General features: G+C 43.0%; 1 protein-coding gene across 5 annotated transcripts in view; it reads right to left on the reverse strand.

Moving 5' to 3' along the window:
- The window catches only part of FOXN3 (forkhead box N3), a 215,090-nt gene that overhangs the window by 11,706 nt on the left and 183,516 nt on the right, over positions 1–19,868 (reverse strand). For 2 of the 5 annotated variants that reach the window (XM_075426076.1, XM_075426074.1), the window contains exons 5-6: positions 19,322–19,387; positions 8,099–8,207 (exon numbers count right to left, since the gene is read on the reverse strand). In XM_075426076.1, coding sequence (XP_075282191.1) covers positions 8,099–8,207; positions 19,322–19,387 — 175 coding nt within the window. The remainder of the gene's footprint in view (positions 1–8,098; positions 8,208–19,321; positions 19,388–19,868) is intronic. The other 3 variants (XM_075426078.1, XM_075426077.1, XM_075426075.1) reach the window with 2 other exon arrangements.

A 19,868-nucleotide genomic window follows, 5' to 3' on the forward strand; every position in this document is an offset into this window, starting at 1 on the left:
CAGCAGAAAGAGCACTTTGTCCATATCAACAGCAGATCCCAAGTTACCACAGATGCAGCCCTCGGCTTTTTGAAAAAAAAGAATCATCAAGTCATCCAGTATTTTGTCCCTTAGTTACTAAAGAATTCCTTCAGCTCCCAAGGATAACTCATCCTGCCTGTTACAGGTGGGAAGGGGAATACAATACAACAAGGATGATCTGCGGTTTGTTAAGCTGATCATGCCAGTAATAACAAGAACATTAGGAATACATAATTATGAAATTACGACGGGAAGTACCTACCAGTTCCTTTACCTAAGCAAAAATAATCACTCACAGATATAACTTTACTTCTGCTTTGGCATCTATGCTGCACATGTTACTTATGTTTGGTTTATTTAATCACTGCTTGAATGGCTGCTTCAACGGAGGAAACATATGCAAAAATAAAGCCAGCATGAGACATACAGTCACCATAATGAAAACTAGGCCTGAGGAATAATCTAGTAATTGCTCTATAAATTTAAAGTGAAAATAATAATAAATAACAATCTTCCATCTTTGAATAAAGTTAGGCACAAAACTCCTTATTGTCACACCCCAATGCTCAGGAGCTGCACAAGGAAATGTGGCATCAATAGCAGAAGAAGAATAGATATTTTAAAATCTACTCATGATGAAGTAGGTAAGGTTTGTTAGTGTCACATTTTGAGGTGTTTTGTTGTTTTTGTGTTGGTTTTTTTTAGATTTTTTTTTTCAAATAAAGGAAGAGCAGTAGCTCTGCCAGTGCGGATGCACTTGCTTTCCCTAGGAAGAGGGAACATTTTTGTCTTGGAAACTTCAATGGAAAATTTTTTTATTTAGGAAAATCCCCTGGGAAGCTTGTGTTTACAATTTACACATAATTGTGAAATTCCTTGGCAAGATGCAAATGTTTGCTGAGAAAGGAAAATTAAAAAAAAGGGGAAAAAGCCCCAAGTAATTTCCCATTCATTTTTAACCTGCAATAATTAAAGAAACCGAAGTTTTTCTAAAAAACACTACCAAAAGTAATTTAACCTATTACCTGGACATAAGTGGCATATAAAGAAGTTTTGCCTAAGTTTTCAACTAGCCTGAAACAATAGCTTGGGTTCCTTCTGGGGAAAGACGAGCTAAAAAAGGCAGTTAGGCAATGGAGTCTACGCTATCCTCCCGTCCTGACTTTTCTGACGCATTGACAAACAAGCAGTATGGCAAATACAACCGAAGCATCTTTATTGGGGCTGGCTCTGCTTAGCTCTTCCCAAACCCTAAAGGTTTTACCTGCTCTTTAGGGTTTCCCACCAAGGCGGCTGCGAACTCTTCTTCCCTCTTTTTCACCTCCACCTCGTGCGCGTTTGCTGGCTGGTGTTACGGGATGGGTTTGTGTTCGGCCCTCCCATCAGAACAGACCACTCAACAGGCCATTAAGTCCTGTGGGCCAGGATGAGCCGCCCCTTAATCTGGCCAAAAAAATGGGGAAGCGTGGCCGACACGGTACAAAAAGCACTACAGACCAGAGCTCCATAAATCCTGCATTCCCTGGGAGCCCACGTGAACGCTGTTCAGCGGCCTCTGTAGCAGTGAACATTTGGGACAGAGGAAAAGAAAAAAAGGCCTAATACATAAAAATTACCATGGATATTTTGTAAAACATCTTTTGCAGAATAACCTGGACCAAATTACAAGGCCTTTATGCCAGGCAGCTGGTGAGATTCTCTGTGGAGTGAAATTCCATCGACCTCACCTCAGTGCATTTTCCCACAGCAGGCAGATGGGGCTTAGGCGCAGTAGGTCTACTGCACTGCGGCAGGATGCGGACACAGACACAAACCACTCCCACACTACAGATAACAGAAGAAAATTACAAACATCATGGTGGAGGCTGTCCGCTGAATGTACCAAAACTGTAGTTCAAACAGCTCTAATATTATCTCAGCTTCCAAGTTTGTGCTCTTCCAAAGGTTTAGTGCAGCTGGTAACACCTTACTCATGCGGAAGGTGATTATGTATGACAGCCCTTCTTGCACCTTGCCAAGATGCATGTTGGCAGATGCAGTGGCCACTTTGATAGAGACTATGCGTACTAAAGCGGAATCAGAGGTCCTCCTAAGTAAACACCTAAAAGGTATTTTCCAATGGATGTACACAGAGCATGAGCTCACATTCAAAGCACAACCAACTCTAAGGCACCACTGGCTTTGCTTGCTTTCATTTAACACCTTCATAAGTCAGCATTTTCTTTTCATAGAATCATAGGTTGGAAAAGACCTCTAAGATCATGTAGTCCAGCTGTCGCCCCAACACCACCACGTCTACTAAACTATGTCCCGAACTGCCACATCCACATGTTTTTTTGTACACCTCCAGGGATGGGGACTCCACCACTTCCCTGGGCAGCCTGTTCCAATGTCTGACCACTCTGTCAGTAAAGAAATTATTCCTAATATCCAATCCAGACCTTCCCTGACACAACTTGAGGCCACTGCCTCTCATCCTATCGCTAGTTACTTGGGAGAAGAGATCAACACCTGCCTCACTACAGCCTCCTTTCAGGTAGCTGTAGAGAGCAATAAGGTCTCCCCTTCAAGCCTCTTCCTCTCCAGACTAAACAGCCCCAGCTCCCTCAGCCACTCCTCGTAAAGACTTGTTCTCTAGACCCCTCACCAGTTTCATTGCCCTTCTCTGGACACACTCCAGCCCCTCAATGTCCTTCTTGTAGTGAGGGGCCCAAAACTGAACACAGTACTGGAAGCGCAGCCTCACCAGTGCTGAGTACAGGGGGATGATCACTTCCCTACTCCTGCTGGCCACACTGTTCCTGATACAAGCCAGGATGCCGTTGGCCTTCTTGGCCACCTGGGCACACTGCTGGCTCATGTTCAGACAGCTGTCGACCCACACCCCAAGATCCTTTTCTGCCAAGCAGCTTTCCAGCCACTCTTCCCCAAGCCTGTAGCGCTGCATGGGGTTGTTGTGACTGAAGTGCAGGACCCGGCATTTGGCCTTGTTGGAACTCGTACAGTTGGCCTTGGCCCATTGATCCAGCCCGTCCAGATCCCTCTGCAGAGCCTTCCTACCCTCAAGCAGATCAACACTCCCACCCAACTTTGTGTCATCTGCAAACTTACTGAGGAAGCACTCAATCCCCTCATCCAGATCATTGATAAAGATAGCAAAGACGACTGGCCCCAACACTGAGCCCTGGGGAGCACCACTTGTGACCGGCCGCCAGCTGGCTTTAACTCCATTCACCACCACTCTCTGCGCTTGGCCACCCAGCCAGTTCTTTATCCAGCGAAGAGTACACCCATCCAAACCACAAGCAGCTAGTTTCTCCAGGAGGATTCTGTGGGGAACACTATCAAAGGCCTTACTAAAGTCCAGGTAGACAACACCCACAGCCTTTTCCTCATCCACTAGGCAGGTCACCTGGTCATAGAAGGAGATCAGGTTAGTCAAGCAGGACCTGCCTTTCATGAACCCATGCTGGCTGGGCCTGATCCCCTGGTTGTGCTTCACATGCCCGGTGAGCGCACTCAAGATGAACTGCTCCAGAATCTTCCCCGGCACCGAGGCCACGTCAACAGGCGTGTAGTTCCCAGGATCCTCCTTCCAGCCCTTCTTGTAGATAGGCACCACATTGACAATCCTCCAGTCATCTGGGACCTCCCCTGTTAGCCAGGACTGTTAACAGATGATGGAGAGTGGCTTGGCCAGTTCCTCTGCCAGCTCCCTCAGTACTCTTGAGTGGATCCCATCTGGCCCTGTAGACTTGTGAGTGTCCAGGTGGTGTAGCAGGTCATTAACTGCTTCCTCCTGGATTATGGGAGTTCTGTTCTGCACTCCTTCCCCATCTACCAGCACTGGGGGCTGACTACCCTGGGAATAACCAGTCTGACTATTAAAGACTGAGGCAAAGAAGGCATTAAGCACCTCAGCCTTTTCCTCATCCTTGGTGGCAATATTCCCCCTTGCATCCAATAAGGGATGGAGACTCGCCTTGGCCTTCTTTTTGTTGTTGATGTATTTGTAAAAACATTTTTTGTCGTCCCTTACAACAGTGGCCAGCCTGAGTTCTAGCTGGGCTTTTGCCTTTCTAATTTCCTCTCTGCACGACCTAATGAGACCCCTGTGTTCCTCTGGAGTTGCCTGTCCTTTCTTCCATAGGTGGTAGACACTCCTTTTTTCCCTGGGTCCCAGCACGAACTCCCTGCTCAGCCAGGCTGGTGGTCTTCCTCTCCGGTTCGTCTTGCGGCACATGGGGACAGCCTGTTCCTGTGCCTCTAAGACCTCCTCCTTGAAGAATGTCCAGCCTGCCTCAACCCCTTCGCCCTTCAGGACTCTCCTCCCAGAGGATCCCCTCAGCCAGTGTCCTGAACAGGCCAAAGTCCGCCCTCCGAAAGTCCATGATGGTGGTTTTGTTGGCCACCATCTTTATTTCACCTTGAACCGAGAACTCTTATCATTTCATGGTCGCTAAGCCCAAGACGGCTTCCAACCACCACATCTCCCACCAGTCCTTCTCTGTTAGTAAACAGCAGGTCTAGGGAGGCACCTCCCCTGGCAGGCTCATTCACCAGCTGCGTCAGGAAGTGTTCTACATATCCAGACTATCACTGCACTTGCTTTTAGATTCTCTCAGGGAACTGCATGGGGATATGGTCTTCCAAAAATATATACGGTGGATCTCATGTTAGAGACATGCTACATGCTGTGCAGCTTTGAAGCGTTATTTTCCCCTGCTGTCTTCGAGTGGGTCTTAAACTTGTCAGCCACAACATGGAAAATATGGATGGTAAACAAACTCAAAGTGGTGTGAATAAAGTAAATAAAAAGCTACTGTCAAAACACATCCAATTATGCTCTGCTGTGGAGATTTAACACCAGAGGATGATTTTCAAAGCAAAAATAGTGTGGGATGCCTTTTCCATTTGTAGATGAGTTTGGAAAGAAAGGCCTATTTATGCAATTTAAGCCAAATGCACTACAACATAATGATGCTCTCCTCAACTGCTATTCTTTATTAATGAAAAGTGGTGGATTTGTTGCGTTTGTTAAATAGTTTTCAGTAGGGCTTTTTAATCCAAACTTCTTAATTCAATCATACTCTATTTTATATATATAAAAATAAAGCAATTACATGTAATTACATGGGAAAAGCAACACGTCGATACCTTGTGCAGGAACAAAATATGCTAAACACATTCAGTCGCACTGTTGAAGAAGAAATAGCACAGTAAACCTTCCAACTGATGGGAACTAACACATCAGAAATCGCAGATGTCAGCATCTTTGTCCAATGCTATGATTTTGGCCTCCTTTCTGAACACCAGATTAGGGAAAACACTCCACCTAATTACAACTGCAAATTTAACCCAAGACCAAACTGTTTTGACACTAATGGCAGCCCACACAACAGGACAACATCCTGCAAGTTATTTGCAGGCAGTCTGGGGGACAACAAAACCAAAGACCATTAAGACATCGAGGACATAAACACCGAATGAAATAAACAGCTCAGACAGCAAAGAAGTGCCAACAGAAGACCAGCACCTTACCAAGAACCTGGAACTCCTACATACAGTAACTAAAGAAAACCCGTTAAGAGGTTTAGTTTATTATGCAAGTATCCGCTACCAAGAAAATACTAGATGTCCTCTATATGAATGATGAAAACCACCTTTTTAGGTGGTTTTAGGCCTTTCACCTAGAGCACCAAAGGAAGTCTTCTCCAGAAAATACACTTGAGTAAAAACTTCTCGGAAAGAAGCTGCCTGGCTTCTCAACATATAGGCAGAGGAACATAATCTCTGCAGATAACTGTAACTGCGGACTGTACCACCTCCCGTGGCTGCCCAGCAGATCTCCCTCCTGGCGAAAGCTGGAAGGGGAAATCGACCTTCTTGCACCTGAACAGGTCTAAAACCATCCCCTGCCAGCGCGACTGGAGCACCTCCCTCTATGCAGGAATGACAGTTCCGTGTGAGCAGTACTCCTGCTGTTAACTGCAACAGTGGGCGGCTGCACGGATGCTGTGGTAAGTTCCCTCTGCTGCACATGATAAGCAGAAGTTATTCTCATGAGATGCCATGAAAGCTCGACACAGCAGGTGCTAGTTGGCCCCGTGAATCTGAGGAGAGGGGTAAGCACCAAGGAAACAGGGTGTAATTTTTACAGTAAATAGTAACAGATGTATCTGGTTTTGAGAGGACCAGAAGATGTTCTAAGAGGCATCATGCACCCAGACCAGCCTTTTTCCTAATGAAATTCTGAATCTTAATATCCCCGAGAGAAACAAATCAAAACTACCTGCTGAACTTGCTCTATTGCAGAGAGTCCAGTAACTTCTCGAAGGCTTGCAAAGCCTCTTCCTCCCACCTCCTGCCCCCTTTTCAAGAATTAGAAGAGGGGATATTGCAGGAGCCCTTAAATATGAGCAGACATCGTGCAGACCAGGAATATATTCATAGCAAGCTATTTCTAATACTGCCTAAGGCTGGAGAAGAGAACAAAAAGAATTAGAAATGTCTGCATTAACTAATTGTAAATGCTTTTCTCCAAGACAGAGCAAAAAGAACATAAGCAAGGCAGGGGCAAAATCCCTAACTTCCCAAATCCACATTAGCAGGTAACTGGTAAAGATCCTGTTCTACCTGCTGGGAAAAAACCATGAGAATTAGTCCTCAGAAAATGCATAAAATTTAACTATGTACAGCCTTACAACATAGCAATCTGAGGATGTCTATACAAAATGAAGTTTTCAAGTGGGCTGGAAGGATCCAGTAGTCCCACAGCTCTGCAGTCCCCACTGGAGCAGAACACCAGTCCTGGCTAAAGCCAGCGGCACAGCTACTGAGCACAGTTGACCTCCGCTGCTAGCAAGGCCAGACTGTGGTATAGCAAGATGGAGAGGAACCCTTGCAGACTTCTGGAGGATGGCCCTCAGCATTGTGTCCCTTCAGCGCAGCAAGTGCTAAAAACAGCTGAAACAGCTGCCCATCAATAAATACAGATTTTATTCCAATTAATGTCTTCCCCTCTATGCATTTTAAGCACCAAGAGTATATGAATGTCATAGGTTCTCTCTCTCACCATTTGTTGGATGGAAATACTGCACCCAAAGGGCTATACACTGCTTCTGAAAAGGGATAAAAAAATAAAAAGCAAACAGGAAAAAAAAAATCCAAGTAAATAACAACAGAATAAGTAGCTATCAAGATAGTTTATCTCACTGCCTTGCAGCCATTCACTGAGATCAGAGAATGTAATTGGAACAGTCCAGCAAAGCAGGGTCAGCGCTAATTATGAAACCCCACCCAGAATAGCCAAGTGCCTGACCTGATATAGCTGTTGCAGATACTGAGAGTTCTGAAAGAGAAGGGCGCTGGCACCACACTTGACCAAATTAATCTCTGTTGTGACTGACTGAAAATGGAGCTACACCCGAGGCAAATTGTTCTTCCACCAATAAACCATCACTGCTTGAAGCACAGCAGTACAGCAAACCACTGAACCACAGTTCTTATTGCCATCACTAGATGTCTCTTACTGCCCTACTTTCTGAAAAAGTTGAATATCATCAAACAACATTTTACCCTTGAATGTTTCAGTATAACCTTGAAATAGAAACTGTAGTGAAAGAAACTGCCTCACAAAGACCTAAGTTAATAACAAAACGACAGCTATATGTTTAGATATCTTTCAGAATTTGCTTTAATATTATTGATATTCTGCTTACTTGTATTTAATCCAGGAAACGATCTTTAGGAAATAGGAGGGAGGGAGAAGCAGGAAAAAGCATTTGCACTTAGAAAAACAGGTCACCGTAGGAGATTCTCACCATAAAGTGCCTGCAATTTGCTAGTGAAAATAAAACTGTTTTTACAGACCAGTGTTCAACAGACAGATATGCCACAACTACCTTGCAAAGAATGACAACCCAAGAATGTTAGATGGCAGAGTTTTCTTTCATTTAGAACCTCTGAAGTATTAGCAAGCAGCAAAATATCTGCTGACAAGAGCGTACGTATACTTTCACATTCTCTGCAAAATACTGATTGACTTCACAAAGATCCCGCAAGGAGCCACTCTTACCTTACTGCAACAGCCATGCTTCCTATAGGGTTGATTGGCAATGGCCTGGCTCCAGGAAATATTCCTCTGCTCAGAACTCGAGCTCCATTTTGTATCACTCCTGGAGGAACTAAAAAAAAAAACCAAAAAAAGAACATGTTTTCTTTTAAAGGAAAAGTCAGAAAAATGTAGGAGCAAAACGTGGATCTTAAGCTTTTCAATGAATTGAGAAAACATTAGAGAGGCTCGTGTAATACACTGCTTACCTTGAATACCTCAGCCTCAGTTCCTGTGAATGCCACGTTACTTCCAACACTCTTTTCATGGCAAAAAAAATAACAGCAACCAATGATAACATGGCTTGTGGAAGCCCCTGCCTGAGCCAGTTGCTGCAGATCATTCCTTGTGTAACCGAATCACTTTTGTTTTGTAATCGCCATTCTGCTGGGAATGCGTGTGCTTAGAGTCAAAACCAGCTATGAGCACAGATGTAACTGTTTCATCTACGATACGAAACAACGACCCTTTACAGGTAAACAGAATACAAGCACTTCACTGCAAGAACACAGATCATAGCTTCGTATCATCCCAGCTCACTTTGTGAGCAGCAATCTCTTGGCCTCTGTCTCCTGCAACATAAAATACTAACTACAAATGTGGATTTACCAGGAAAGCAAAGAGAAGAGGCTAAAAAGGCATTACCTCCACACCACTAATTAGCCCCTCTCTCTCGCCAGCGATGACCTCTGTCACCCAGCCTGACAGCAGCCACGTGCCTCCAGCCCACGGCCGGGTCACAGCCGAGCCGCCCCATCCAACGCGGCATGCTGATGCCACCGACACTGAACTGCACGGGTAGTGGCCACTGCGGACGAGAGATTTCACTGCGGCCTCTTAACTTGGCTGTGTATCAAAAACGGCAGCTCTGGCCAACAAGATGGTAACCTACAGTCAAGTACTTCTTTTCTATCCAGGCATGTTCCCGTGCGCTGCTCAGCCGAGGGCAGCCAACGCCCCAGCTGAAGGAACAGCTGGGGAAGCGCTACCAAGGCACCACCAAAGGCAGAGTCTGTCCTCAGCAGGTCCTCAGCGTTCTCCTCCTCCGCTGTGGGACACAAGACTGCTGAACACAGCTCTTGTCCCAGGCCCTTACCAGTGACTTAACGCGCAATGCCATTCATTTGCACAGCGACTGTGTCCCTCCAGGCTGGAACAGCAACTTCCAACAGCCTCAGCCGGAACGTGCTTCTTAACATCCACAGCTAGCAAAATGCTCACTTTTTCTTTACTGTAAGTCATCATTCATACCCTCACTTCCCCTAATGGGTAATGTCCAAAAAGAGAATGATGATCATTACGCCAGATGTATTATTTTTAAACATCCAGATATTATATAAATACATACAAGAGAAATGTAAACCATATCACTTTATATACACCTACAAAATTTTATTTTTAAACAAATTACAGGGAGACTAGAAAAATCATTCAGCCTAACCTAAGAATCAACACATACACTTTACATGCCCAACTTCAAATGCTCACACCCGAAAATATTAGTGTATTCTGAGGCACAGAAATACAGGCTCAGAAGTACGTTCTTTCTCAGCTGCTACGGTACATTTTAGCCTCCTATCAACACCAAGCCAGACCCACCCCTCCCTTCCTGCTATCCTGATGCTCACCTTGCTTCACTCCAGACCACACAGATTAGTTCTGGGAAAATAATCTTCTTTCTCCTGCTAGTAAGAGCACATTGCCCCCCTAAACAAACCCTGCCACTGCGTTACACCCACCCTTGCTTTTGAGCACCTCGAAGAACGGGTCATTTATATTTAGGTGCTTAAGTACAGCCTCAAATGCCCAAAATTACAGAACCTACTTTATAACAACTAAGGTCAGCTTTCAATGACCAAAATAATTTAAAAATTGCTTTTTGCTATTTATACTTCACTACTTTGTGCACTTTTTCCTCCAGCACTAGATAATGACAAATTGATCAATCTGCTTCACTCAGGGGACACTATCAGTCTTTCAGTGCTCCGACGTTTGGGTTTCTAGATACTGTAGAGGAATGCTACCTTGCTAAGAACTCCAGTATCTGAACTTCTTACTGTATTTGTTTCAACAGCATGACCTTAAGACAACCAAAATACCAGTGTCAAAAAAGAAAAGCAGTCTACTCAAGGATATGGCTCACCTAAAATGCATGGGTAACAGCTAAAATCGAAGCAACAGATAAACCTGCTAAATATCAAAACATCTATAAAAAGACAGAATTTCCATGGAATGGTTCTTCCAACAGGCTTTGAAGAGGGACAGATTTTGTGCTGCACTACACAGCACAGTTTCTCTACACTTACAAAGTCCTGTTAAAAGAAATGAACCAGAAGTTTTGACCAAGAAAGATACAGGAATTTCTCTTTACTCTGACACTAACCATAGAGTTTTATTCCAAAATGAAACATTTATGCATATACACAGAGCCACGTGTCAGTTAGCTATGAATGTTGCCTAAATATATACACATATAAAACTTCAAAGCAAACACACTGACAGTTCTACTGCAAAAAGAGAGCAACAGGCTCCTTGATGCCCAAACTGTTCCTTCCCATGGTTACCTGAATATCCTCGGCTGTTGGCAGAGTTAGCTGATGCTTATCTTATCCTTTCTCCTCTCCTACTCTCTTTCTGCCTTATTGTCAGCTCCCATTGCTCCTTTAAAAAACCCTATTCACTTCCTCATCACTTCGTTAAAAACATTGTCTCGGGTCTTTCCTTCTTTACATTCTCCAAGTTTCTTTTTTTCCTGCACTCCTATAAATACAAAGTACACTGCCAAGTATCTTCCCTTCAGGAATTAAACAACTGTTTTAAAAAAAAAGAAGAAGTAGAAGTTTGCTGTCCTCTGAAAATATCCCCAAAGAGAGAACTTGGTACCTATTGCCGCCTATGAAATTCACTTCAGTTATGTCCGGGCTGCTCAGCGTGCCACCACTCACTGCAAGGCTTCAACAGGGCTACCTGTGCCAGAAGAGGCCTTCACTTTTCTCTGAAGTACACCGCAGCTCTGTATATTAAAATCACCACTCTGAATTCAAAAACTATTTCAGCTTGCAACAGCAGTTATTGCTACTGATTTTTACTATTGTTTCCCAAAACTCTCTGAATTATGATGCAGCAATGCCACTACATCACTAGTTAAGTTATGCAGACAGACAAACAGATGCAAGGGATCAACTGAAGGAGGACACCGGGTGATGCTGTGTATGCTCTCAGTAAACATCTGGAACCATCATGGAAAAAAAAAAAAACACCAAAACTTGCGGGTATATTAGCAACTTGCTAGTATCTGTAGCATTCTAAACATAAAATGAAAAGCAGGATCAAAAAAATTCAATGGCAGAAGCTAGTAATTTCTAGTTATCCACATAGCCAATGTACCACTGTAAGACTGATCTCTATTGCTCACGCATCTCTACTTAGAGCATTTAAAGCATCAATTCTCGTTCTTCCCAGAATGACACTAATTATTTAAAAAAAAAATCTATGTATATAATCTGCTAATACATTGTCCCTGGTACACAGGCACTTTCCCTGCCTTTCTGCAGGCTGCATGAAGATGGCTACTTATTATCCAACAATTATTTTCACATGTTGGTACTTTTGAAGGGTTGTGGATTATTTACTGGAAGATGTGGTGCTTTTATTCTAAAGATACATTTATGCCTTACAAGCTTTAATTACGTTTCAAAACCATACTTTGAGGTGAGGCGTTTATATTTTAGATTGAAGATTCAAGGTGTGGAGGCAAGATAATTTACTCTAAGCCATATCATCAATCAGTGCCAGTCTGGACTAACACCTTACAGTCCAGACTCCTCTTTTCTAATGTTTCTTTAACCAACAGTATAGGCAGGTTACATGGTTTCCAATTCCTAGGCAGAAGTGTGAAATGTAATTTACACCTTTTTCATGCCAGGGCCAAGAGACATTTATGTCGAGAAGCTCAGCTCAAGAAAACAACGCAGAAAGATCTGTGCATCTCTTTGATAAAGGTTTCCTCTTTCACAAAATGTTCCCAGTGAAACTCACAGAGTCTGAAACAACAAAATTCTTATTCACCTTTCAGCTTTCATCACTGCTATGTTTTCAAGGAGGCACTGGATCTCATTCTGCTCTCAGGAAGCTGAAATCCAGTAAATACTTCCACGGGAGTAGAATTAAATCGCATACCAAGAATCTGCCCCTCACCTGCTGTGTGAACAGTGAAATGATTTTTGGATCTTATGCTGCTGTGGTGGAATTCCACAACCTGTAGGATCTGCTGGCTTTTCACGTCTCCGCCAGCTAAATGTGGAGAGAAGTAATGCATCCAATGTCAAAACCCAAGAATCTCTCAGATGCTCCAAGGGGGAAAATAATCTCTGGTTTTTTGTAGCAAAATTCCACATTACAGTTTAACGACAATACAGTGAATGCCATGTAGGAGAACATGCCATAATCTGAACCCAACAAAACGCTACATTCAGATAGTGTTAAAAAGATCCAACAGAAGCCCTCAAAAATCCCATGTTGTTTTGCAGCCCCGTACTTGGCCTCTGGAAGGGGAAAACAAGTAGAAGGCCACACGATCACTCCACAGCCAGTGCAGGGCTGTTCTAATTCAGAGCATGGTCTTGTGTGTACATTCGCTGAGTAGAATATCCCCAACTATGGACTTCTTTCATCACAACACTCGACAGATTCCATCCATAATCTCTTACTTGCAAGCAAGCGTGCAGGCAAAGCAAACTTCCCCCATCCAGCTGAGCTAACAACCTCACCCAAGACCTGCGCAACAATCAAAACCATGCCAGACTGGGTCCTTCCCTGAAGGTTTGATTGTCTAACACACAATACGGCAATTTGGCCAAACTGAATGGAAAAGAAGAAGGGAATACTCAATAGACAGAGCATTCAGATGCACTGACACTCCAACAGCAAGGAAACCAACTTCTTGGTTAAATGTTGGCACGTGGAAGTTAAATGAATTATCAGTGCTGAAAGCGACTCGTAAATCAAGGAAATTAAAAAGGAAGGGGTAACAAGCACTCTTTATGTAATATGGGAAGCAAGCATATATTTCATTAAACTGTCCAGCTCAAGGTAGCCAACAGTCACTAGCGAGGAAGACTGAATAATATATACTGACAAGGAACTTTTTAAAAAGTGGCATATTAAGACTACAAAGGAATCTTGTACGGACAGACTGGTTCTCTGCCTCTTCTCTCTTCACGTGACACATGCATTTATCTCAGGGCTCTCTTCCCTGACCCATCTCTTGTAGCACAGAAGAAATCATTACAGACAAGCGATACTGAGTTTCTGCTAATATCTGTCAGCTTCAGCTTCTTTCTGCCAATCTCTCTTCCAGGACAGTGTTTGCAGAATACTTTGTCTCAAGCCAGAAGCACTGAAAATAGGAACTTGCTAATGATGTATAACTGACGGAACATCAGAAGTTGCTGAAAGCAAATGTTATCTGCCAAATGTGTAACTTTATTCACTTAAACTCTCTTATCCCAGGCATAAATTTGATGCCACCTGCCTAACTTCTTCTAATTTACTGCTCAAGTACAATTTTACAGCTCTTCAATTCCATAGTCCGTACTTCTAACAAACTGCAAATCAAGGATGCATCCAACAAGCCATTTACTCCAAACAGAAAATAGGGTGAGAAAAGTGTATCCTGATAATCCTATCACACTCATGCCTTGTCTAGGGACATTTAATAAAAACAATACAATCTTCTGAGTTATTTTTTGTATAAGCAGAAAACCACAGCTAGCCATTCTTCATTTTGGTGATGCTGGAACTGCTCAACAACAAACTAAATCAGGCTGCTAAATCAAGATACGAGAACTAGGAAGAAAGAAGCAGAAAGTGTTTCGTAAAAGTAAGTTTTCCTTCCAATTCTATTTCCTCACTTTAATGACTTAATATTGGAACATTGAAGTAAAAAAAAAAACAAACCTCTTTAACAGAAATTGAGGATGCCTTTCTCCCAAAAATCCCAGAAACTGGAAGGGAAAGTTTCCAGCCTATGAAAATGTCTTTTCCCATTTTTCGCTTTGATACAGAAATGTCAGCAAAAATAGCTTTATGAAACATTTTACAGTCAATATTTTATCATTTTCTGATACAAAAAGTCAGGCTGGAAGCTGTCTATTAAGTTATAACCAGTGACTTGTCCACAAGCAGTACAAACAGAACATTACAGTTACCAAGTTTCATATACAATAAAAATGTCCAACGGAAACAGCATGTTTTATTTGATTCTATTTGGAGGATTCCTCTCTGTTATTAGGGCAATTTTGTACCATTTTTCTTGTCTAGATTCCTGTAAATATATCTTCCACATATATAAACCACTTGCATTAGCTTAAGAAGCAAATTTCATTGGGGTACAATTTTAGAAGTATAGAGGCAGAATATTAGTAGACCTCTTTATGGAATTACTTCTCCTCCCACCAAATTTTAAATACATGGATCTATTCTGAGTTTTATATGCTTTGAAACAAAGATTAAGAAAGATTTCCAACCCAGAGCGACGCTGATCTCACTCTTGGAAAGCCTGCTTTTTAAGAGGCACCCAGCAAAACTCCATGCTCATATCTTCTCAAATTTCTCTACCACAGCGCTTCAGCCTCCTATAAGGAACCACCCACAAAACACGCTGCAAAGTCTTCTGAAGGCTACCACTTTCCAGCTAACCTGGGTGAGTAGTGGTGAGCAGTACTGGAAACAGAAGATGGATGCTCAGAGCTGAGAAGACTCTGAGTTTACCCAAACCCTGCCTTCAAGCACTGTTTATAGCTGTTTGCAGTATTACACTTCAGCTTGAGCAATGTACTTACATTTGTGTGCAATTCCCAAATCATATAGCAACAGCAAAAGGACTACTCATGAATCTGAAGCTATGTATAATATCGCTGAGTCAGGAGCTGCTTGAATGAAATCAAGATTTCCAGTACAATCACTCTGACCGCAGCGTTGTTTGACTAGCAGCAGCAATATACTACACACACTCCCTTCTTACTGGTCCTTCCCTCGGAGCAAATGGTTCCAAGTTCAGAATGACCTCACTAATTAAGAAGGTATTGCTACTTAAAATGTGACCTGAATCCTGAAGTCCAAACACACTGCAAAACCACCAAAACCAATCTCTGTTTCATTCATGGCAAAACACAAGGGTTTGGCAAGATGAAATGACATGCCCAGGATGATACACTCTGCAGAGTCGGGAATGCAAGACTAGAGTGACAGGTGGTAGCATTCACTTTCAAAACACCGGTGAGAACTGAAGCGCTGAAAATCTTAACAATTGTACAAAACTAAGCCATGGGTTTCATTAAGTTAGTAGCTGTGACTTCTAAATTAAGCTTTACTGTTTCTTCACCATCTCCTTTTCCTTTCTCCTCTCTGTGAATTAGATTTGCAACAGGGAAAACAGGACCAGAAATTTGATGCCACTTGACCAAAACGGCCCAGCCAGTACCCAGCTGTCTGCAGGTCAAAGTACAGTTTTCAATGCAAGTCACGTATTTTGGAATTAGTATTCATGTACTGGCTACTAATAAAATCCAAAGTATTTGTAACTTGTGATAGCTGCTATTGAAGAAAGCACGTGTTTCAGTTGCTGTTTCTTTTTAAACATAATCAAACCATACAAAACTTGATGAAATAAAAGAACTTCCATAAACTGAAGAAAAAAAAGTATTAAAACTATGTTCCTACTTGCCCTTTCTTAGCATACCACAGTATCATTCATGCTTTATTCTTGGTGCCTGCTGGATTGCATGTTTCAGTAGAGTCTTGCACAGAGCTGGCTACTTTGAACTCCTGCCTTTAGTTACAATCTAGAAATACTTGGTCTGTGAAACTACTGCAAAGTGTCAATATTTGAAAAAATTGATTTCTGATGTCAACACCCCAACTATATTTGCATTATTTCCAACATTTAGTGACAATGTGAACAATCGGTTTCATAAGTGTATAAAGTAAAACCCCCACAAACACAAAATAATCCTCATAACGGTGTTTTACTCTTTTATTCTGCCATTTGTTTTTTGCCCGAAAACTAAAGCATGGTGTGACTGGGGTAAATGCTAAGCAATGTTTGTGCCAGCTCAGACACCACTTCAATATTTCACACAAAAGCAGAATTTGATTTTAGAATTCATGTGTGGTTGTTAGCAGTGTTCCACACATGGGTATGGAATTTTAAATGGTCATTTAAAACTGTAAAGCTAATTAATCAATCTGTTACAAAGCATGAATAGTTTAATCTGGATGTTCTAATACCACTGAGATGGGATTCCTTTCTGACAGACTATATTAAAAGAATAAATTTTAATCAGACTTTGAATGATGGCTGTAGCTAACTTCATCCTAAAGATGCTTTCAGCATCCAGGTTGCCTAGAGAAGCACCAATTTTTATCCTGCTGGAAAGGTAGCTTTAATCCACGAAGATGCCTTCCAAGGCAAAAGCCAACACATGTAACCATCCACACAAACAGGAATCCAGACTCCGTCACAATCTACTTTGGAGGTATCCACATTTCACAACGGCGGTGAAATATTTGTAGGATAGGCAAGGCCTTACTGGACTGGAGTTTTAAACCTTCCAACTTGTCAAGTTGTTGCACTGTGAAATGACACTCGGGTTCTGCCTCCATCTGACCATCTCTGTTGTGGAAGCCACTGGCACACTCGGATTCAGATCCTTAGACCAAAATGTTATTTTCAGTCAGGCAGTAACACCTTTGGCCAAACTGTTAAACTACATGTCTCTCTTTTCAAATCACTTCCAGGCAAGCCTGTCTTCAGAAGATGGGGCATTCTGCAGCGCTGATGGCTTGAGCACATGCTTGACACCGCAGTCTGATACAAGGAACAGAACACTAAATCTTCCAGGGATCAAGCAGTGTCAGCATGCTTACCGCCCTGATCATTCACAGCTTGATTTACAGACCACCGCAGTCACTGACAGAGCAGAGAATGAACTGTGAGCTTCTACACGATGCTCAGCATTGCGATGAAATTTTTATAGCCCAATTGCCTTTTATTTGAAAACTAATTTTAAATGTGATTTTTCATGCAATTGTTTCTTCATGTGCAGTAGTAATTAATTTGCTTTAAGTTGCCTAAGATCTTCCTAACGCGGTAGAAAAGTGAGACCCAACTGCAATTCAATGGACAGGCTGATCTATTTCCTTAGGTATCCATTCACACACACACGTATTTCTCCTTTGTAATTTAGAGGACCTCTGAGGTTATGATAAAAACTTCTGTCCTTTCCTCCCGGCACCAGCCAATTCTACCCAGTGTTTGGAAGGATTCACGAACTTGTGAGCAGTCCCTGCGTTCCAGTTCAAAGGCGCAGAGGAAGGCCTCGTTATTCGCGGACATTGAGGAAGGAGCCATGTGGATGACGAGCTGTCTTTCTACTTTCCTCTCCCTCTCACTTTTGACGTCCCAACACAACAGCCCACTGGGAGGGTGACATGGGGGGAGAAATATACCAAACTTGTAGAAGGGTAGAACTTCCTTCCTCAGAGTGACCTTTATAAACTAAAATAGCCATAAACCATTTGCCAACCTGCGAGCTATGATCTACGAAATGACAGTGCCTGAGTGTCCAAATGACTTCCACGCAAACACCTGCAATGCTGGCAAACGTGCACATGATAAAACTCTGCCGTGTGTTCAGTACGTGCCGCGTCCCATGGATCTCCTCCCTTTCTAGTCTGCAATCTTCTCCCACTCTCCAGTTCCTCCTGGAGTTCAGACTATTCTGTGTTTTCCTCATCCTTTTCCGTGCACGTACTGCTTTGTTTCTCTTTCCCTCTCTCTTCTACCCTTTCACCCCTGCACTCTCACTCTACCCCAACTTCTTTTCCCCTTTTATCTGCCCCCCAAACCTGGCTTCTTTACATTTCTGATCCTTTGAAGATCTCTCATTTTTTTCTTTCCACCAAGCCAAACGACAACCTCCTCTCTCCGATGAAATATTTCCTTTTTCCTACCTACCCATAGCTGGGATTGCTCGCCCTTTTACTGTGTGCAGTCCCTGAAGGCTGCAGAGGAGAGACGGCCAAGGAATGCTCTTCTCTCTTTCCAGAATGGATGGTTTCTTGGTACACTGCGCTCTCCCCAGAGAGGAGCTCCTCAAGAGTTCTTTCTCTGGCAGGGTCACAAAGCTGGCTGACAACAGCTCTCCTCGGCTCCACAGGAAATGCTTTGATGGCAATTGACTCTCCTCCCCAGGCAGAGCATCAAAGTGCAAATCACGACTTCCCCTGGAATTCGGATTTGGTTGCGCGAGCTAGAACAATAGCGGTGATGCTAGACAGGCTTGATAATGGCTTCTATTTTAACTTCTGCCTTCATTTTTCAGAGCTGCCTGTCACTTGGCATTACTACCGTGCTTGCTGACCAGCGATATGTTTGTTTTCTTCTACTCCCTGCTTTTGTGTGGCTGTATTCCTCTACAGATTCCTCTAATGCCTTCACTGCCAGCTCTGTGGGGCAGGATGATTCCCACCCTATTTGCACAGCCCAGTACGGTGGGGGCCAAGGCCCCCTCGGTGCTCTGTTAATACACAGCATCCAACCCTCGCGTCTGGTCGCACAACAAGGACAGCACTGGCAGGAAATGAGACCTTTCCTTGCTCCCTGGAGCCTGCCTACTGCCTTGCATCAGACAGAGCAAAACAGCACAACGGGCAGGATGTGTGCAAGGGAGGAGTTGAAAGAGTGCCCAAGTGAATGGGAAGTATCCAGATGGCTCTGGTAACTCACACGATGGGAGTCAAATCAAAACAAAACGAAAACAAAACCATATGCCGTGTACCCTTCGCTCTCTTGCTCTCTTTCTCTCTGCCTTTCTGCCGGCTGTTGCCCCAGGTCTTTCTATCAGTATGGATAATAGTCTGTCACTCAATTACATGTATGTCATGAATAACAATAACCCCTCTTCTACATTAGAGATCATGAATTACTATTATTCATGTAACAAAGAATGTAGTATGAACCACAAAATTATACTCTTGTAAGGGTCAAGGAAGTGTAAGGCTCTACAAGGGAAGTTATATTTCTTTATTAAATCCTTCTTTTCATCTGGTACACTGTATACTTATAAAAGAGAATATTAACTTTACAAGTCTATGTTGCTATATGCTATAGAAATATCTACTCACAACCTGCTTGTATCTCAGGGGGAGTATTCAAAAGCATCATGGCAGTGGCAGCATCAATGTCAGGATCTGGAAAAATCAACCAATAAATACATTATTTACAACTGGGCTAATCTTCTTGCCCCCCTTGCTAAACTATAGGTTCAACCAAATCTCTGCAGGGAAAAGGTGTAAGAGTTCATCATTCAGCGGGCTCGTTGATCACACATTGAATTTACCCCCAAATCTGCATGTGATCCCATTGCTACTATTCGAGTGCGGTGACAAAGGTCACCACACCATACTTGTGTGTGCATGACAGTTTTCACTGTTAGCTTCATGAGTTTGCTATTTAATTCTGCGGAGAGTATTTAGATTTCATTACAAAGGATCTGTGAAAGCAGGTGCAACATCACAGTTTGGAAGCAACACACAGGGATGAGCGCAGAGTGGGAAAGCATAAGGAACACCTACACCTGAGCAAGTACAGAAGATGACACTCGGTCATTTCCATTTGTCGATAAGGATTTCAGCGATGTTTGAGAAAGTGTTGGAAGCCAAACTGCTACAA

The sequence above is a fragment of the Opisthocomus hoazin genome, chromosome 7 (assembly GCF_030867145.1).
Source record: "Opisthocomus hoazin isolate bOpiHoa1 chromosome 7, bOpiHoa1.hap1, whole genome shotgun sequence".
In the NCBI taxonomy this organism is placed as follows: domain Eukaryota; kingdom Metazoa; phylum Chordata; class Aves; order Opisthocomiformes; family Opisthocomidae; genus Opisthocomus; species Opisthocomus hoazin.